Raw genomic sequence first — 22,571 nt, forward strand, 5'->3', positions numbered from 1 at the left:
TATGCCGGTCAGGAAGCAACAGTTAGAACTGGACACACAACAACAGACTGGTTCCAAATAGAAAAGGAGTACATCAAGGCTGTATATTGTCACCCTGTTTATTTAACTTATATGCAGAGTACATCATGAGAAACGCTGGGCTGGAAGAAGCACAAGCTGGAATCAAGATTGCCAGGAGAAGTATCAATAACCTCAGATATGCAGATGACACCACCCTTATGGCAGAAAGTGAAGAAGATCTTAAAAGCCTCTTGATGAAAGAGAAAGAGGAGAGGGAAAAAGTTGGCTTAAAACGCAGCATTCAGAAAATTAAGGTCATGGCATCTGGCCCCATCACTTCATGGGAAATAGATGGGGAAACAGTGGAAACAGTGTCAGACTTTATTTTTCTGGGCTCTAAAATCACTGCACATGGTGATTGCAGCCATGAAATTAAAAGATGCTTACTCCTTGGAAGGAAAGTTATGACCAACCTGAGTAGCATATTCAAAAGCAGAGACATTACTTTGCCAACAAAGGTCCATCTAGTGAAAGCTGTGGGTTTTCCAGTAGTCATGTCTGGATGTGAGAGTTGGGCTATAAAGAAAGCTGAGCACTGAAGAATTGATGGTTTTGGACTGTGGTGTTGGAGAAGACTCTTGAGAGTCCCTTGGACTGCAAGGAGATCCAACCAGTCCATCCTAAAGGAAATCAATCCTGGGTGTTCTTTGGAAGGAATGATGCTGAAGCTGAAACTCCAATATTTTGGCCACCTGATATGAAGAGCTGACTCATTTGAAAAGACCCTGATGTTAAGAAAGATTGAAGGCAGGAGGAGAAGGGGATGACAGAGGATGAGATGATCAGTTAGCATTACTGACTCAATGGACATGAGTTTGGGTAAACTCCAGGAGTTGGTGATAGACAGGGAGGCCTGGCGTGCTATGGTTCATGGAGTCCCAAAGAGTCGGACACGACTGAGCGACTGAACTGAACTGAAGTGGTACAGTAATTAAGTGTGTCTGCCTTCTTTTGGTTATAGTGAAAGCTTTTTGCACTGGTAGACTGTGAAAACAGGATGAGCCACTTCACCTTTTATGTTCTCTAAGAATGACTGTGGTTTTTTAATTATGATTGACCGGAGTCCTAAAGATCTAGGCAAGAGTGCCTCCTCCTTAATAAGCCATACTTGGAAAGCCCAGAATGAGAACACATAATCATTAGATTTGTTTGATAAATGGACATGCTATACAAATTTGATCAGGATCTCAGAAGGAGTATCTTTGAAAAGATTTTACCATTACAAAATTTTTCATAATTAATATGTTCAGGACCCTGGTAGGCTGCAGTCCATGGGGTCGCAAAGAGTCAGACGCAACTGAACGACTTCCCTTTCACTTTTCACTTTCATGCATTGGAGAAGGAAATGGCAGCCCACTCCAGTGTTCTTGCCTGGAGAATCCCAGGGATGGGGGAGCCTGGTGGGCTGCTGTCTATGGGGTCACACAGAGTTGGACACGACTGAAGTGACTTAGCAGCAGTAGCAGCATGATGCCAAATTCAAAAGTTATACAGTACTAAGTAAGCCTGCTTTCCCCCTCTCCAGCCTTCCATCTCTCCTGCCTAGAGAAAAAGTTGTCAGGTTTGTGTGTATCCTTCCTCAGATGTTCTAAGCATTTATAGACATATATGTTCATGTGTGTCTATATATCTACAGATATCTATAGATATATGTATGTCTATATATCTGTATCTACGTATGTATTGTGTGTGTGCTCATAAATGATAGCATTTTGTGTATATAGTTCTGAAATTCTTTATACTTCTAAGTCAAAATTATATCAAATTATTTTTTAACTTTGTAGGTATATATTGTCATGAATAACCTTTTTTAATCAAAGTGAATATTGTTAGTAGTTTTGGGTATAAGGTTTTTTTGTTATGGTTTTATACATGCTATGATTATATTCAAGTTTTGCTTCTGTTTATTTGATTACTAAAATACATACTCAACACATGCATGCTTATACCCAAATATGTGTGTTCATGTCCACATATTTCAAAATGCCAATTATGTTTAGTTTTTTTCTGAAATGTAGTGCTCTGTTGTAAGTAATTTCAGCAAGAGTCCTTATTTATACAGGTATAATGAATTAGTGGGCTTTCCTGGTGGCAGTAAAGAATCCTTCTGCCAAATAGAAGACACAGGTTTGATCCCTGGGTCCGGAAGATCCCCTGGAAAAGAAAGTGGCAACCACTTCAGTATTCTTGCCTGGGAAATCCAATGGACAGAGGAGTCTGACGGGCTACAGTCCATGGGGTTGCAGAGTTAGATATGACTTAGGGGCTCAACAACAACAATGAATTAGTTGTAGTTAACAAAGAACTGTTAGATATATTGTGATCTAGAAAAAGAGTGTTCGTTTTTTTGAAGGTCATAACCAGACGCTATGCTAAGCACTTTACATAGAGTGCATTATATATAATCTTCAAATAACTAAAGAATAGGTAATGATTTTAATTTTATAGATGTGACAGTGAAGGCTCAGATTTGAATAACTGCATATGCCTGATTATAAGGTTACTATTTTCACATTTAAAATATTTTTTTAAAGATTTTTTTGGCAAGGTTATGTTTGGTTAAGCTTCAGTTCAGTTCAGTCGCTCAGTCATGTCTGACTCTTTGTGACCCCATGGACTGCAGCACGCCTGGCCTCCCTGTCCATCACCAACTCCCAGAGTTTATGCAGACTCATGTCCATTGAGTTAGTGATGCCATTAGACCATCTCATCCTCTGTCGTCCCCTTCTTCCCCCGCCTTCAGTCTTTCCTAACATCAGGGTCTTTTCAGATGAGTCAGCTCTTCGCATCAGGCGGCCAAAGTATTGGAGTTTCAGCTTCAACATCAGTCCTTCCAGTGAACATTCAGGACCGATTTCCTTTAGGATGGACTGGTTGGATGTCTTTGCAATCCAAGGGACTCCCAAGAGTCTTCTGCAACACCACAGTTCAAAACCATCAATTCTTCGGCACTTAGTTTTCTTTATAGTCCAACTCTCACATCCATACATGACTACTGGAAAAACCATAGCTTTGACTAGACAGACCTTTGTTGGCAAAGTAATGTCTCTGCTTTTTAATATTTTGTCTAGGTTGGCCATAACTTTCCTTCCACGGAGTAAGCATCTTTTAATTTCATGGCTACGGTCACCATCTGCAGTGATTTTGGAGCCGAAAAAAATAAAATCTGTCACTGTTTCCACTGTTTCCCCATCTATTTGCCATGAAGTGATGGGACCGGATGCCGTGGTCTTAGTTTTTTTAATGTTGAGCTTTAAGCCAACTTTTTCCCTCTCCTCTTTCACTTTGATTAAGAGGCTCTTTAGTTCTTCACTTTCTGCCATAAGGGTGGTGTCATCTGCATATCTGAGGTTATTGATGTTTCTCCCAGCAGTCTTGATTCCAACTTATGCTTCATCCAGCCCAGCATTTCTCGTGATGTACTCTGCCTATAAGTTAAATAAGCAGGGTGACAGTATACAGCCTTGACATACTCCATGTCCAACTCTTTGCAAGTCCGTGGACTGCAGAACACTAGGCTTCCCTGTCCATCACCAACTCTCGGAGCTTCCTCTAACTCATGTCCATTGAGTCGGTGATTGCATCCAGCCATCTCATCCTCTGTCATCCCCTTCTCCTGCTTTCAGTCTTTCCCAGCATCAGGGTCTTCTCCTGAGTCATTTTTTCACATCACGTGGCCAAAGTATTGGCATTTCAGCTTCAGCATTAGTCCTTCCAATAAATATTCAGGACTGATTTTTTTTACGATTGACTGGTTTGATCTCATTGCAGTCCAAGGGACTCTCAGGAGTCTTCTCCAATACCACAATTCAAAAACACCAATTCTTCAGCGCTCAGCTTTCTTTGTAGTCCAACTCTCACATCCATACATAACTACTGCAAAAACCGTAGCTTTGACTAGATGGACCTTTGTCGGCAAAGCAATGTCTCTGCTTTTTAATATGCTGTCTAGGTTCATCATAGCTTTTCTTCCAAGGAGCAAGCGTCTTTTCATTTCATGGCTTCAGTCACCATCTGCAGTGATTTTGGAGCCCAACAAAATAGTCTGTCATTGTTACCATTGTTTCCCCATCTATTTGCCATGAAATGATGGGACTGGATGCCATGATCTTAGTTTTTTGAATGTTGAGTTCTAAGCCAACTTTTTCACTTTCCTGTTCCACCTCATCAAGAGACTTTTTAGTTCTTCTTTGCTTTCTGCCATAAGAGTGGTGTCATCTGCATATGAGGTTATTGATACTATTTATTCATGATGTAGGAAACTATCTACTTATAATGCTCAATTTACATATATACAATTTAAATTATAACTGTATTAATGTAAACATTAATTTGGTAATATTGCCTTTTCTCTACTTTATTGAAGCATATTTATTGATACTTTTCATGTATCTTTAGTATTATATTAATGGCTTTGCACACTTTGAACAATCTGATTGTTCCAGAGCAAATACTATCTTCTAAGGCCTTTTTGAATTACTGTATTATGTTTTAATTGAAAATTTTCTCTCTAGCCATAAATCCCTATTCATATATCATTAGTAAAGGTACTTTTTATTAATATATTTTATATGGGTACTATTGATGATCTTCATGATGTAATCACTTAGAATGTTGTTTTTGAAGTGAGCTATTCATTCTGCTGATGATTACTAAACCTACTGTGTGCCAGAAATCATTCAAGTATTGGAGGTAGAGTGGTGGACAAAACTAGGAGTCAACATTCCAGATACATGTATTCAATTTGGGAAGATAAGTAACAAATAATGTAATGTAATGAATGTAGTGATAAGTACTCAGAAATCACAGGAACAGAATATAGAATGAAGCTTGTTGTTTAAGGTGATGGAACAGATTTCTAAAGAAATTATTTGAGCAGAGACCTGAATGACATAAAATGTGTAGGTAACTGGATAAAGAATTTTTCGTGAAGTTGCAGAAACTCTGAGGTTAGAGAATGCTTGCAGTCTTTGAGGAACAACAGTGAGGCATCAGTGGCAAAATATGAGTTCTAGTTGTTGCTCCACATCGACAACAGCATTTTGTCATATTCTTCACGTGCACAGCATTGTATTTCTACTTCTGTATGCCCTTATGGTGTGCTTACCACCAGATCGTCCCAGGACCTTTAGTTGTGGCATGCAGACTCTCAGTTGCATCGTATGGGATCTAGTTCCCAACCAGGGATCGAACCTGGGCCTCCTGCATCGGGCACATGTTGTTTTAGCCACTGGATCACCAGGGAAGTCCCTAATTACTTTATATGTATATAATCTCAGTAGTATCATATGGTATGTATCCTTTCTCTATCTGACTTATTTTACTTAACACAATAGCCTCAAGGTCCGTCCATGTAGTCGCAGATGACAAGATTTCATCTTTTTATGGCTGAGTAATATTCCATTTTTTGTATATCCTACATCTTAGTTCATTCACCAGTGGATGGGTCCGTAGGTTGTTTCCACATCTTTGCTATTGTAAATGTGATGAACATAGGGATGCATATATCTTTTTGAATTAGTGTTTTTGTATTCATTGGATAAATACCAGAAGTAGGATATCTGGGTCATATGGTAGTTCTATTCTTAAATTTTTGAGGCATATCCATACTGTCTTCCATAGTGGTTATACTAGTTTACATTCCCACCAACAGTGTGTGAAAGTTCCTTTTCTGCAGATCCTTGCCAACATTTGTTACCTTTTTAAAAAAATTTATTTTGTTTAATTGGAGGATAATTACTTTACAATATTGTGATGGCTTTTGCCATACATCAGGGCTTCTTTGTGGCTCAGCTGGTAAAGAATCTGCCTGCAGTGTGGGAGACCTGGGTTCAATCCCTGGGTTGCGAAGATCCCCTGGAGAAGGAAAAAGCTACCCACTCCAGTATTCTGGCCTGGAGAGTTCCGTGGACTGTATATAGTCCATGCGGTCACAAAGAGTCGGACACAGTTGAGCGACTTTGACCGTACATCAACGTGAATCGGCCATAGGTATACATGTGTCCCCCTCATCCTGAACCCACCCATCCTGAACGCCACCTCCCTCCCCACCCCATCACTCCATGTTGTCACAGAGCACTGGCCTGTTATTTTTTGTCTTTTCGATAATAACCAGTCTAACTGGCATGAGGGAGTATCTCATTGTGGTTTTGAATTGCATTTCCCTAAAAATTAGTGATGTTGAACATCTTTTCATGTGCTTATTGGCCATTTGTATGTCTTATTTGGAAAAAGTGTCTATTTAATAGTTCCTCTTTTTAGTCCATTTTCAAATCAGGTTGTTTTTGTTGCTGTTATTGTTAGTTGTATGGGTTCTTTATATGTTTTGTAGATTAACCCCTTATAGGATATGTTGTTTGCAGATGTCTTCTCCCATTTGATAGGTTGTCGTTTTGTTTTATTGATGGTTTCCTTTGCTGTGCAAAAGCCTTTAGTTTGATGTAATCCCATTTGTTTATTTTTGCTTTTTTCCCCCTTGCCTGAGGAAATATATCTAGAAAGATATTGTACTCCTGAGACCAATGTCAAAGATTCTGTTAAAGATGTTTTTGGTTACCTGTCTTTTTATCACTGGGTTGTAGAAGTTTTTATGTATATTCTGGATATAAGTTTTTTGCATCTATACAAAGTAAAATATTTTCTCTTCGTCTGTGGTTTGCCTGTTCGTTTTCTTCATAGTGTCTTTTGATAATTACAAGTTTTAAGTGTTTTTTACATTTATATTCTTTTTTATATAATTCTTTTCCATATGGTTTATCAAAGGCTGTTGAATATAGTTCCCTGTGTTATACAGTAGGATATTAATGAAATCTGATCTGTCAGTTTTTTTATTTTGTGGTTAGTGCTTTTTTTGGATCCTCTCCAAGAAATAATTGCCCATCTCAAGCAGATTTAGATTTTCATTCTGAATATTGTAGGACTCCCATTAGAGGCTTTGATCTCACCGATTACCCTAGCTGCTATAACGTAGACTATAAGGCAGCAACAATGGAAACAGACCAGTTAAGAAGCTATTATAGGGACCTAGGAGAGAAGTAAAACCTTGAAAATTCTGGGATTAAGAATGTTGAACTTGCTTGTTGAATATATGGTGTTAGAAAGAGACATGGAGGGGGAGGCAGTTAGGATGATTTCTTATTTTTGGCTCACGCCACTGAATAGTGGTGGTGATGTACAAAACTACAAGTGACTGAGGTTATTTCAAACTCGACTTTTGCAAACGTAGTATGTTGTCCATGCGAAGCAATTAGAAGAGTATCCCATAATCCAGGAGACTTTTAAAGAATTCAGATATATGGCTACTTTCTTTTTACTGAGAGAGAATTTTGGAGGAAATTTTGCTCTTTGTTTTATACACAGGTGTAGTTGATATGTGTACATTTGGAAGGATATGCAGTAGGATATAATCTAGCAATACAGTATTTGATTGTTTCCATTTAAAAACTGCTATTCTTTTGCTTTTCTGTCTTCATTTCTTAGCAGTTTGAAGCTTGTGCATTTATAAAAACAAGTTAGTTTTAGTAAACTTTTATAGAGATAGTTTTTGATCAGAGTACCTTGCTGTTGCTGCTGCTGCTAAGTTGCTTCAGTCGTGTCCAGCTCTGTGCAACCCCATAGATGGCAGCACACCAGGCTCCCCCGTCCCTGGGATTCTCCAGGCAAGAAAACTGGAGTGGGGTGCCATTTCCTTCTCCAATGAGTGAAAGTGAAGTCGTTCAGTCGTGTCCGACTCTTGGCGACCCCATGGACCACAGCCTACCAGGCTCCTCCACCCATGGGATTTTCCAGGCAAGAGTACTGGAGTGGGTTGCCATTGCCTTCTCCGCAGAGTACCTTAGAGGTACCATAATGCTACTTTATATCTGAGTTAGAAAAGTGCATTCTTAATCTTTGAAGTGCTTTTTAGCTTCCCTGTAGGCTAAGGAATATTCTATTCTTGGGGATCAAGTTAGAGCAAATCTCAGATTTTTGCCAGCAAAAGTCATTGTTTCAGTAGAGATTTGTTTCATCAGTATTGTATATATACCAAACTTTGAATTTCTGTTCAAATTTAGGAGCTATCTTATGATAGTAGAAAGAATTTTGGCAATAGGAATAGCAAAGGAACTGAGTTCTAGTCCAGCAGTGTGATCTTGAGTAAATCATTTACTTTTTATACATCATTTTCTTCATCTGTAAAATGAGGAATAATTGATTATAAAGTTCTTTTAAAAACATATTATAAATTCTTACTGGTTTTATAAAGATTTTGGCTTTATAAAACATGTTTGAACCCTCATATTAGAAACATTGGGAATTTAATCTTTGGTAATTTATGAGAAGAGAGTGAATTGTGGGCATCTTGCCTGACTCATAGAATGTTATTAAATCTGAATCACTGTTACCTGTATCAAACTTAAGCCTGTGACTGGTAAGGCTGCCTCTCTTTTAATGAAAACTTTTTGAGATAAAATTCACACACTATAGAATTCAATTCAGTGGTTTTTAAGCTACCGTCAGAATCAATTTTAGAACATTTTCATCACCCCAAAAACAAAGTATCCATGAGCTGTCACTTTCCATTTCTGCATGACCTTCCAGCCCTAGGCAGCCACTAGTTTACTTTCTGTCTGTATGGATTTACCTATTTTGAACATTTCATATAGACATGTGGCCTTTTGTGTTTGATTTCTTTCACTTAACATGTTTTCAAGGCTTGTCCATATTGTAGCATATATTAACACTTCTTTTTATTGTCACATAGTATTCCATTGTATATCCCATATTATCTGTTCATCAGTTGATGGACATTTGAGTTGTTTCTACTTTTTGAGTGCTAAGAACCTTTGTGTATACATTTTTGTGTGGACATATTTATTCATTTCTCTTGGGTATATACCTAATTTCTGGGTTATACAGTTAATTCTGTGTTTAGTCTTTTGAGGAACTGCCAGGCTGTTACCCAGAACATTTGGAAACGTTTTTACATTCCGATCAGCAGTGTGTGAGGGTTCCAGATTCTTTACATCTTCCCTAAACTTATTATTGTCTTTTTGGTTATAGTTGTCCTAGTGGGTATGAAGTGGTATCACACTGTGGTTTTGATTGATTAAAGATGTTGAACATCTTTTCAAGTGCTTATTAAGGCTACCTCTTTGGGCACTTTTTCTTTTGGAGTGAAGATGTGGGTGGGAGTTGATCTGCTTAGCTCTTTTCCTAAAGTGTCAACTAAGTATTCTGAAGTATCATTTAAATAAGCAGGCTCTTCTTACTACTACTAATACTACTACTACTAAGTCACTTCAGTCGTGTCCGACTCTGTGCAACCCCATAGATGGCAGCCCACCAGACTCCCCCGTCCCTGGGATTCTCCAGGCAAGAACACTGGAGTGGGTTGCCATTTCCTCCTCCAATGCGTGAAAGTGAAAAGTGAAAGTGAAGCCGCTCAGTCATGTCTGACCCTCAGCGACCCCATGGACTGCAGCCTACCAGGCTCCTCTGTCCATGGGATTTTCCAGGCAAGAGTACTGGAGTGGGGTGCCATTGCCTTCTCCGCTTCTTACTACTGGTAGGGAGTAAATCAAAACCTTAATTTAATCCGCACACCTGTTTTTACCTTCCTTATTTCTATAAAATGTAACAACAAAGAATTTCAGTGGAAATACGACTTACATCTTGTTGGAATTGTTACCTGTGTTTGAGTGGGAGAACAGAACTTTCACTGATAAATCTGTTTCTTTGTTTTGTTTATTTTTTTGAATTATTTTTGACTGTGTTGGATCTTTGGCTTTTCTCTAGTCATGGGGAGCGGGGGCTACTCTCTAGTTGCAGTGCGAGGGCTTCTCAGTACAGTGGTTCATCTTGTTGCAGATCCTGTGCTCTAGGTGCACAGGCTTCAGTAGTTGCGGAATGTGGTCTCAGGAGTTGCAGTTTCTGGGCCCTAGAGCACAGGCTCATTAGTTGTGTTGCATGGGCATGCATGGGCTTAAATTAGTTGCATGTGGGATTTTCCCAGATCAGGGACCTAACCCGTGTCTTCTGCATTGGCAGGCAGGTTCTTTATCACTAACATATCTCTGACACTGAAATCTTGGCAACCTATTCTGTATTTTAAATGTTCAGGAGTAAGACTGCAACGAATAAAGCAGTATCATTATCACACAAAGAAGGATGCAGTGTGTCTGGGAATCTGTAGAAAACCTTTTCACATTTATAGTAGCCCTATTTCCTTATATCATGGAAGTTTTGCGAATTAATGTAGGATGTGTAGTTGTTTTTAAGGAGCATACTTAGGTTACATAGTCTAAAATAGGTTAGTTTGAAATGACACTCTTGTTAATAGGAGCTTAATTTATTAAATTCAGAATATTTAATTTTATTTGAGATTTTGCTCTTGAAAATGTTAATTGCTGCAGCCTGGATTTGGTCCAGTCAGATCTGTGAAGTAATTTTTTTTTTTCCATTCCAGAAATACATGCTACAGGATTTAACTATCAAAATGAAGATGAAAAAGTCACCTTGTCTTTTCCTAGTACTCTCCAACCAGGTAGGAGACATGGCTTTTATTAAATCCCATAATGAATAGCAACATCTTACTTCTTCCCCCCAAATTTATTGCATGTCTTTTTTGTTGTTGTTGTTTAAAAAAAAAAGCTCTTTGTTTTAGGGAGATTAAGTATTAAGATCTTGGGCAAACTCCGGGAGATGGTGAGAGACAGGGAGGCCTGGCGTGCTGTAGTCCATGGGGTCTCAAAGAGTCAGACACTACTTGACAACTGAACAACAATAACAAAGTATTAAGACAGAGCTTAAAACAGTCAGGTTCGTTTCAACTTTTAGCCCACCAAAAAAAAAGTAAAAAACGACAGTCATTCTATTCCAGAACATAATGCATTGTTTTCACTTTTTCGGTTTCAGTTTTTTAAAATTACATCTACCTAGTTCTTCTACTAATTGAATCCAAATATCTGAGGCAAATGTTCCACAGTTGATTTTGAGGTATAGTTAGAGAGATTAGAGAGATGCTATGCTAAGTGAGGACATGAAAGGAAAGATTCGTTGATACATTACTATATGTGCTATTTAAAAGCACAAAGAAACTAGACGTTCTGAGCTTAATATAATGGAAGAAATTATATACAAATCAGTTGGTAAAGTACTGAGACTTTGATAAATGAGCATATAAAAAGCCACAGATAATATGAAAGAAAATGCAAATGAATAATAACAGTGTGTGAAGATATTTGTCCTCCTTGTAATGAGAAATATTAAAATAACTACTACTGATAATACCAGTTTTTGTCTGTCACGTAATCAGAAGTAAAAAAAATGAATCTCAATGTGACTGCCTTAATATTACTACTAAGAATGTAAATCCATGTAATTTACTTGGAAAGCAGCCTGGCAGTATTTGTTAAGAGCCTAAAGATATTCATGTCTTTTGACCTGGAAGTTCTGGTATTAGGAATATAGTATCCTAAAGAAAAGTCATAAATACAAGAAATACCTTATGCCTAGAAGTGTCTGTTCAGACATTACTAAGATAGTAAAAAATTAGAATTAATACATTTGTCCAACACTAAGGGAATGATTAAGCTAATTATGACATATATGTATGGTGAATACATCCAGCAGTTAAAAGTGAGGTTTATGCATTCTTAACACTGTAAAGTACTTATTATAATGTAAAATTGAAAAGCAGAATACAGAATTACACATACAAGGTGATGAATCATATCTCTAAAATGGTATGAATAATATTGTATGTCTGGTTGTTGACAATTGATGATTTTTATTCTTATTTATACCCTTCTCTGTTTTCCATAATTTTTATATTGAGAATATATTCCCTCAATATGAAAGTATTTATAGAAAAATTTTAAATTGGAGAAGTTTTATCCTGGTACTCTTAAAGATCTTTCATTTTGTCTTTTTCTCACTAGGATTATTTTTGTGTGAAATTATTATAAAAACAAATGTTTGCCATAAACCTGTATTAAAAGATACTGAAGATTATAACCTGAAAATAGAGAATTTCTCTCTCTGAGAAATTTTATTGTCTAGTGAATTTTCTACTTTTACTGTCTAGTGAATCCTTCCAGAAATATTCTATGTATACGTAAGTGTATGTGTACATTTTAACCCACAAATGGGATCACAAATATCAGTGGCTTACAACAGATATTTCTTGTTTACACATCGCCCTGAGGACTGCTGATCATCTGCAGACATATTGCCAACTTCCCTGAACTCCACTGAGCTCATATGACTATTGATGCCAGGCTCTGTAGTGAGTAGCTGCTATGTGCAGCATGCTATTCTCTCATATGGCAGAGGGGAGAAGCTCGGGGCTGTAGACAGCAACAAATCACAAACATTTAAAGATTCTACGTGGATGGTGATGTTCCTTCACATTTCATTGTGCAAAGCAAATAGCATGGCCAATCCCAAAGTCACTGGGGCAACAATTACCAGACATTTGATAAACTTCTAAATGAAACATAAAGCAAAAAGGAAAGCAATAAGTATAATAGAAATATAGAAAATTGAAAGAAGCAAAGAAAAATGAAAAGAAAGCCCCCCCAAACCCAAACAGATTAGTATCCTAAGGAGTATTACTAATATTACATTCATTAAATAAGAACAGGATGGAATAGAGTAAGAACACCTTTGGAAATTATAATATATTAGGAGTAAAAAAAACAAAAGAAGTTTTGAGAGGTGAAATAGAGGCATCTTCCAAATAGGAAGATTGGAGGACTGATCTGTCAGGACCAGACATCCAGCTAGTGAAAGAGAGGACATAGAAAATGGGAAGGGGAAATTTTGAAAAACACACAACATGAAAATTTTTTTGAACTGATGAGACAGAAGCCTTAAGTTTGAAAAAATACACTATCAAAAGGAACCTCAATTAATATAAGAAGTCCCACACCAAAGCAAATTTTAGAATTTTCAGGGGGTAGAGTGAGGCTCTCAAAGAGTTTCTACCTGAGACAGGGAGTTAGGAGGAAGTTACCTTCAAGGTTCAGAAATCAAAACAGCAGTAGATTTACAATGGAAACTGGACTCTTTTTTGTGTGTGTGTGTAATAAAGTTTTATTAAAGTATAAAGGAGATAGAGAAAGCTTCTGACATAGGCATCAGAAGGGGATAGAAAGAGTACCCCGAAACTGGACTCTTAATAAAGTCATTCCTTGAAAATTATAAGTGAATCTGACTCTCAATTTAGAATTCTGTGCTTAGCCACGAAATGAAGTTAGAGAAAATATTTTCAGATCTTTGAAGTTATAGACAATTTTAATTCTTTGTGAAAGATATAGTAGTGGAGATGTAGTTTAGCTCAAACTTCACTTGTTATAGTAAGAAGAAAATTGAAAAGTGAAAAAAATAGCTAAATAAGCAAGGTATTTAGGAATCACAGAGTTGTTACTGAGGCAGGTATAGGGAATAAGTAGCATTGGGCGTGCCTGCAGCTTATATGGGTGGGCCTGTAGAACTGTATTGCGTGTTAGCTGCTCAGTCGTGTCTGACTCTTTGCAACCCCATGGACTAAAGCTCGCCAGGTTCCTCTGTCCATGGGATTTTCCAGGCAAGAACACTGGAGTGGGTTGCCATTTCCTTCTTCAGGGAATCTTCCCAACTCAGGGATCGAACCTGGGTCTCCTGCATTGCAGGCAGATATATGAGGTTTAAAACTGTGAACTATTATTTTGATAGAAATGATAGGAAATTTTGTAAAAATTTAAAATCTGTATCATTACAGACTATATTCTGTGTTCATACTGTGAAAAGATTAAAGTCAGTAGCAAAAGACGAACAAAAAATGCCTTCTCATATGTTGGAAAAATGATACTTCTGAAAATTAATGAGTCGAAGATAAGTTACAGGAATTAGAAAATATTTATAACTGAATAATAAAATTGCTACATATGGAGCATGTGGGATGCAGGTAAAGCATTATTTTCAGAGAGGATATTTAGCTCAGAAGAAAGGCTAAAAATTAATTAAGAGGGCATCAAGCTCAATGTTAGACAAAAAGAATAGATAACTTGAAGAAAGTAGAAGAGAAAGATTTAAGAGCAGAAATTAATGAAATAAAAATGAGGAAGAGAGGAGCAAAAATATTTAAAGGTGGCTTAAAATAGCCTAAGAAGAAGATACATAAACCTAGTTAGCATGTATAGAAAAAAAATAGCATAGATTCAATTGTTTAGCATTAGGAAATTTGACATAATTTTTTAAATCAAAAATATTAGTGTGTTTATCAAAAGAAGCCAGAATATATTTGCTGGAACTCATCAGATAAGAAAGGACATAAACTCCCAGAAGGTATATGTGTACGTGTGTGTGTGATGCATACCTGTATATGAATATATGTGTGTATTATATATTCACACATGTATCTCCTGAGTGCTTAATCTGTGCCATGTACTGTTTTATGTGCATCATAAACATTTGTTAATCCGTTTTGAAATAGATTCTATGATCTCCGCTTTAAAGATAAACTATTGCACCAAATGATGTATTTAACTTAAATAACTTGCCCAAGGTCAACAGCTAGTATAGTGGCAGTCATAGAACACACGCAGTTTGATTCAAAACTTTGTACTACTAACTACCACATTATGCTCCTTTTATTTTTTAAATGTTAAAAAAATATAACACATGTACATGGTTTGAAATTCAAATGATACATAGTGATAATTTGTTGTTTGTTCTATTCCTGTCTTTTTCTCAGCTCCACTTCTCTGAAGTGATCAGTTTCCTATGTATTCTTTCAAAACTGCTCCATGCTTTTATAAGCATTTATGTTTATACCATTTAAGAACACAGAAGTTAGCATGTCATGTGTATTCTCTACCGTTCTTTTCTCCTTTATATATAAGAGGTCATTTATTATCAGTATGGAGAAGGCAGTGGCACCCCACTCCAGTACTCTTGCCTGGAAAATCCCATGGATGGAGGAGCCTGGTAGGCTGCAGTCCATGGGGTCGCTAAGAGTTGGATACGACTGAGCAACTTCACTTTCACTTTTCACTTTCATGCATTGGAGAAGGAAATGGCAACCCACTCCAGTGTTCTTGCCTGGAGAATCCCAGGGAGGGGGGAGCCTGGTGGGCTGCCATCTATGGGGTCGCACAGAGTCGGACACGACTGAAGTGACTTAGCAGCATTATCAGTATATAAGAGCTACATCATTCTTGATAAGGACTTTTTACAGTAGACATGGTAAATTGTTAAGTCATTTCTAATAAAAGCAGGAACAAGTCATTGAAGATTATGACCGTTAGTATACACTATACTTTGGTATAGTATACACTATAGTATACACTATAGTTAGTATACACTATACTTTTTTCCTGGGTGACCCTAGTAATGAACCCGCCTGACAATACAGCAGACTTAAGAGATGCAGGTTTGATCCCTGGATCTGGAAGATCCCCTGGAGAAGGGAATGGCAACCCACTCCAGTATTCTTGCCTGGAGAATCCCATGGACAGAGGAGCCTGGTGGGCTGTGGTCCATAGGGACTCTAAATAAGAGTTGGACGCAACTGAAATGACTTAGCGCACACATACAAAGTATATTTGACAAAGTTTTGGAGATTTTTAGCTAATATGATATACTTAAGTAACTAATATGAATATTAGAATTAAAAGTTATCTCATTTACAGATGTGATTGTATTAAATTATTGAATATATATAAATATCTGTTTGAAAATCATTGGCTTTCACATTTTCTTCAGATATCTGGGTCAAAGTTACCTAGTCATTCTTTGCTTTAAGAATAAAATCCTGATTTTTTTTTTCAAATTTCAGTAAGTGGTCTCTCTTCTGGTAATAAATACTGAGCATGTATCAGGAGGACATTAGTAACCTTTGTGTTTAGCCAATTCAAACTTAACAGTCGTGCCAAATACTATATAACAAAGTAAAACATCTTCGTTTCTGAAATTGGCACCATTTTAGAATATTGGTTAACTTCCCATGATCATTGTAAGGCCTAACAACCTTAGAATCAGTGGTTAAGGATCCTGTAGAGTGACAATCATTTGTGAAATGCTAGAAGATACTAACATTTTGAGGAGTAGAAAACAGGATCACAAGAAATGGTGACAAAAAGTCAGAGACTTATTCTCTTTATATAAAGTAATCTGTCTTAAATTTCATAGCTAGACGCATTAAATTTTTTATAATATAATTTTTAGTAATTTTGTTACTTCAGATTTTGCAACAAGGCAATGGCACCCCACTCCAGTACTCTTGCCTGGAAAATCCCATGGACGGAGGAGCCTGGGAGGCTACAGTCCATGAGGTCGCTAAGAGTCAGACACGACTGAGCGACTTCACTTTCACTTTGCACTTCCATGCATTGGAGAAGGAAATGGCAACCCACTCCAGTGTTCTTGCCTGGAGAATCCCAGGGACGGGGGAGCCTGGTGGGCTGCTGTCTGTGGGGTCGCACAGAATTGGACACAACTGAAGCAACTTAGCAGTAGCAGCAAGCTTTGAAAACCAAAGTTTTTTGGAGTAAGTCCTAATTTTTCAGTTGTTTAATTAATAAATGAGCTTATATGTATTAAAAGGCTTATCACCCCAAGAAGGTAAATATTGTATACCTTGGCTATTCAAATAAGGCATCTAATTTGAGGAAGCAAAGTCAGTTATATGTGAAAATAGGTATAAAATCAGACTTTCTGGCAGTTGGTTCTTTAGTGTGGTATAAAATTGACAGATGAAATTTATCATGAAGTCCTTTTTCCTCTTGTTTTTGCCCTAAAATTCTGTATCAATAGCAAATATTCTATAATTAGTACTGTGTAATGTGACACCAATTAAATTTAGTAATATATTTAAAAAAAACAAAAACATGTTTTTTTTGAATTTCAGGTAATAACCCTTCCCAATAATTTGTATTTTGTAGTCTGCCACTTTTCAGAAATGGTCATTGTCAATATCTTGTTATAGTATTAATGACCCTGGAGATTTAAGACTGAGTAAAAATGTGAGCAGACTTTCTTATTTAGTTAAAAGTTTTAAATCCACTTTTATTCCAAGTAGGAAAAGTCAAAAGTAGATTTGCCATGGAATATGAAGACATCTTAATAGTTGACTTATTGAAAAACAGACTGACCAATTCCGTTTATGGAATTGTAACATAAAATTTCATCAAACAGTTCTATTTTTAAAGAGGTTTTCATAGTCTAATAGATATTCTTTACTAACTTTATTGGGGCTTCCCAGGGATGGCTCAGCAGTAAAGAATTCGCCAGCCAAGCAGGAGACATGGGTTTGATCCCTGGGTTGGGAAGATCCTGGGAGAAGGAAATGGCAACCAACTCCAGTATCCTTGCCTGGGAAATCCCTTGGACAAAGGAGCCTAGGTTGCAGAGTTGGACATGACTTAGCGACTAAACAACAATAACAAAAACTTGATTACTGTGAACACATATGCCTTTTTTTCCTAATCAATGAATTCCTAATGAAAATAGAGAAATGTTATATTATTTATAGCTAAATTCTTTAGTATCAGTCAGAATTGTTTCAGATTCTTTTACTGTTTTTATATTTACTGTCCCAGTAACTATCATTCTCTTTAAAAAAAAAAAAAAATGTATTTATTGACACCTTCAGCCAGAATGTCCGATTTAAAAAAAAAAATACTATCACAGATGTCTGTTCAGTGGACCTTCAGGTGAGTTATTTGGTTTTATTTTCCTAGCATGATTCAGAATGTGGTACTTTCCTTAGTTGTGACTTTGCTGCAAATGTCTGAAATTTTTACTTGAAATTACTTCAGAACCAGTTTGAGGCATATTAGGAAATTAGCTTAATTACTTAATAGGCACAATTAGTGTTTTGGCTAAAAATAGATTGCAATTTGTTATTCACATAATCTGCAGACTTGAACTTTTTATGACTTGGACCTTTCCAAAAAGCAAATTCAATTTTGGAAGGTGAAGATTTGACTTTGTGAACCTCGAAAAGGATATGTCAGAAAGTCAAGAACGTTTTGAACAATGTCAGTGTCATTGCTCTGCAAGCATTACAAAATGTCAGTTTGAAGCATTAGCATATGAAAGTTCTGATTTAAGTGGCTAATTACTTTATGGTCATACTATATCTCTGATTTGTTAGATTCCCATGCTCTGGATTCTTTTATAAATAGGCACTTTAAAGGGATCAATTAAAAGTCAACATTTTGGGGGATTTTTGTGACTGGATTTATAAAATGTAGAATGGGATTATTGTTTTGTCTTGCATCTGAATTTAGTAGATGACACTAGATAATAGTGATAAGGTTTTTTCTGTTATGAAAGAAAGTATAGTTGGTGCTTAAACAACGCAGGTTTGAACTGCATGGGTCCACTTATACTCAGATGTTTTTCAGTAGTAAATAGCGTACCACACATTCCAAGGTTGGTTGAATTTGGAGATGTGGAGGAACTGCAGATATGGAAGACCCCTGTCCCAGTGGTGTCTCTGGAAGCGTTAGTTGCTTTTCTTGTGCTTGCTTAGGCTGTGCGTATACTAAAATTGGAACAATACAGAGAAGATTAGCATGGCCCTGCGCAAGGACAACATGCAAATTTGTGAATCGTTCCATGTTTTTTGGGGCTACTCAGGTGGTTCAGTGGTAAAGAATCTGACTGCCAAGGCAGGAGACCCAGGGTTCGAACTCTGGGTTGGGAAGATCCCCTGGAGAAGGAAATGGCAACCCACTCCAGTATTCTTGCCTGGGAAATCCCATGAATGGAGGAGCCTGGTGGGCTACAATCTATGGGGTCGCAAATAGTCGGACACGTCTTAGCAACTAAGCACCTATAAATTATAGGTGGATTAACCCCCATAATAGTCAAGGGTCAGCTGTATATATATTTGTAAAAACTCTCATTTTGTATATAAAAAAAGAATGTCTCTGTGTATAACTTGAGTCACTGTACTGTACAGCAGAGATTGGCACAACATTGTAAATCAACTATACTTCAATTTAAAAAAAACCTCCTATTTTATCTAAATTGATTTTGTTCTTATATAACAATAGAATATGTATTTAGGTATTTTTATTTGCATTTAATACTTATTGGTTTAAATTTATTTCTTTAATATTCTTAGATTTCAGGAAAGGATCAATGTATATGGCATAATTGGCAGAGAGCATGAATTTTGGATTAAACAGACCTGAGTTTTTAATCTCATTCTTGCTACTTACTAATTGTGTGACCTTGGGCAAGTTATTTAGCTTTTCAGGGTTAGTTTCTTCATCTCACAAAATGGAGACAACGCCTACCCAACTAAATATTTTTAAAGCACCAGTGCATAATAGCCGGTCATACATTGAATATATTTATTTCTTTTCCTGCTTTTCATGTATTGGTGATTTGAAACTCACTAGTAAAATTAAAGAACTTTCTTAGCAGTCACTCTAAACATGACTTTAAGGTTTCCTTTAGGATTAGTTTGCCATTTACTTTAGTAAATACTGTATTTTCTACATTGCCAAGAAGAGTGTTTGAGAAACGAAGGAATGATTTGAACATTGTCAATAGCTATGAATTAATGCTTAATGACATACTTCTGATAACTTGTACTTAATATCTCCATGAAAGTATTTTCATTTATCTTCAATCACAGGTACAGGAACCTTAAAGATAGATTTTGTTGGCGAACTGAATGATAAAATGAAGGGTTTCTATAGAAGTAAATATACTACCCCTTCTGGAGAGGTGCGCTATGCTGCTGTCACACAGTTTGAGGTATGGTATTCTTTAAAATATGAGCTTCCCAAGTGGCGCTAGTGGTAAAGAGTCCGCCTGCCAATGCAGGAGACATTAAGAGATGCTGGTTCAATCCCTGGGTTGAAAAGATCCCCTAGAGGAGGAAATGGCAACCCGCTCCAATATTCTTGTCTGGAGAATCCCATGGACAGAGGAGCCTGGTGGACTACAGTCAGTGGGATTGCAAAGAGTTGGACACGACTGATGCGACTTAGCACGCATGCATTCTTTAAAATATTATGATCTTGGGACTTCTCTTGTGGACCTGTGGTTGAGAATCTGCCTGCCAGAGGCTTCCCTGGTGACTCAGTGAAGAATCCATCTGCCGGTGGAGGAGACATGGGTTCTATTCCTGATCTGGGAAGATGCCACATGCTGTGGAACAGCTGAGCCCATGCACCACAACTATTGAGCCTGTGCTCTAGAGCCCAGGAGCTGCAACTACTGAGCCTGCCTGCCACAACTGCTGAAGCCTGTGCACCCTAGAGCCTGCACATCACATCAAAGAGTAGCCCCCGCTTGCCACAACGTGAGAAAAGTCCGTGCAGCAACAAAAACAAAGCACAACCAAAAATAAATAATGAAATAAAATTATTGTTTTAAGAACAGAAAGAAAGGATCTGCTGCCAATGCAGGGGACCTGGGCTTGGTCCCTGGTCCAGGTGCTAAGATTCCACATGCTGCAGGGCAACAAAGTCCACGCACCACAGCTGCTGAGCTAGCACCCTAGAGCCCATGCTCTGCAGTAACAGAAGCCATGGCAGTGGGCAGCTTGCACCCCGTAACCAGAGAGTAGCCCCCGTTTGCCACAAGTAGAGAAAGCCCATATCAGCAATGAAGAGCCCGTGTGCCACAACAAAGACCCAGGGCAGCCAAAAAAAATCACGATCTTCAGTGAGACATTCTGACAAAGGTCTCTTCTCTTATTTGCCTGATTATTTGAGGCTAGATGCCTGTAACCATAATTGTATTAATGATTTTGGAATTTTTATTCTATATTCAGTTCTCTCTATTATACAGGGGAGAGAATTAGGGATGTGGGCTGGGGAATGATATTTTTATAACAGTATCAGTATTCATTTAGTAGGAAAAGCCACAGGTACAAAGTATAAAAGCAATCCAGGTGTTGAAGTTTTTTTTACCTGTATGTATGCATATATAGCTATACACAGATATATATGGATTTTATATATATATGTAAATATAATTTTGTTACCTGTGTGTATGTGTGTGTATGTGAGAGTGTGATTCCAGTGCTTATCTCTAGCCCTTTTGAGCACTTCTTCATCTTGGAATGATTTGTTGCAGTGTGTCTCCAAATGATTTTTAAAGGGAGAGTATGTGGGTGGTATACTTCCTGAGTGTTGGGATATCAGAAAATCTTTCATTTGCCTTTATATACAACCAGTTTTACTGAACATATAAAAGATTTGTTTGGAGGAGGGGGAAGGAAGAAAGAGCAGCCCCTGACATAAGTTGTCCTAGCACTGAAGCTAATAGATGTTGTTTTCCTGTTGGATGTAGACAAAGTGCCAGCTTCAGACAAGGTTACTACTTTGACACCATGATAAGGTGAGACAAAACAAGGACCCTTCGTAATTTCCTCCAGGCACAGACAAAAACAAGGTCATTTTGTTCATCACAAAAGACAAACAACTCCCTTTCTTGGTTAAAATGAGTGACTGCTGGTTGTTTTTTTTTTACCAAATGCAGTCTTAGGCTTTCTCTAGTTTGCCCTCTTTATATTAACAGAAAAGATAATACTTGCTGGTAAAATTGCCTCCACTTTCTGACAGCACTCAACTTAGAATTCTTTCTTCCTTAAATCGTCTCCAAATCATTCAGGCAAATTCCAAATCACATAGTAGTTTCTTGCCTTTTAACTGAGACACCCCATAGTTTCTTTTGAGTGAGTTTTCCCTTGACAAGCCCAACTTCTTCAGTAAGAGTGATACAATTGGCTTACAGTTTTTCTCTTCCAGAGATGCATAAATGTTGGTCTAGGGACCACCCTGGTGGTCCAGTGGCTACGACTGAGCTCCCAATGCATGGGGCCTAGGTTTGATTCTTGGTTAGGGAACTAGATTCTATGTGCTGCAACTGAAGATCTCGCATGCCACAACTAAGACCTGGCACAGCCAAATAAGTAAGTATTAAAGAAACCCAATATAGTTCAGGTTAATATGAAAAAATTTTTAATGTATAAAAACTTTGCTTCATTGTAGCTCCTGACTCCTTCATGCTATAATTGTCATAAAAATTTGATCTTTATATAGTACTAATACATCTAAGCCTATCAGTCATTTTCTAATTATTACCTTATACAGTTGCCTTTTAAAGACAGATGTAAAGACAAAACAGAAAAGAATTACAAATAAAAATGTTTATGGGAATTCCCTGGTAGGCTAGTGGTTAGGACTTTCCACTACAGGGAGCTGGTCAGGGTTCAGTCCCTTGTTGGGGACCTAAAATCCTGTAAGCTGTGTGGTGCAGCCAAGAATGAAAAACAGACAAAACCCAGATAAAAATATTTATGCTGTCTTTATAATTCCTATGTGTTCCCCTTCACGGTGTTCTTCATTTCTTTGTATGGATTTGAGTTACCATTTACTGTATTTCACTTGAGCTTACAGGACTCTTTTCAGTATTTTTTATAAGGCAGGTCTGCTAATAATAAGTTCTCTTGTCTTTTGGCACAGCCTAATAAATAAATAAAAATAAATATTACAAAATATGTTCTAAAGTCTTTT

General features: G+C 37.3%; 1 protein-coding gene across 1 annotated transcript in view; it reads left to right on the forward strand.

Annotated features, from left to right (window-relative positions):
• The window catches only part of NPEPPS (aminopeptidase puromycin sensitive), a 108,861-nt gene that overhangs the window by 49,945 nt on the left and 36,345 nt on the right, over positions 1-22,571 (forward strand). Inside the window, exons 4-5 of the mRNA XM_010843141.1 lie at positions 10,508-10,585; positions 19,679-19,800. Coding sequence (XP_010841443.1) covers positions 10,508-10,585; positions 19,679-19,800 — 200 coding nt within the window. The remainder of the gene's footprint in view (positions 1-10,507; positions 10,586-19,678; positions 19,801-22,571) is intronic.

The sequence above is a fragment of the Bison bison genome, unplaced genomic scaffold, assembly GCF_000754665.1.
Source record: "Bison bison bison isolate TAMUID 2011002044 unplaced genomic scaffold, Bison_UMD1.0 scf7180017864180, whole genome shotgun sequence".
NCBI lineage: Eukaryota > Metazoa > Chordata > Mammalia > Artiodactyla > Bovidae > Bison > Bison bison.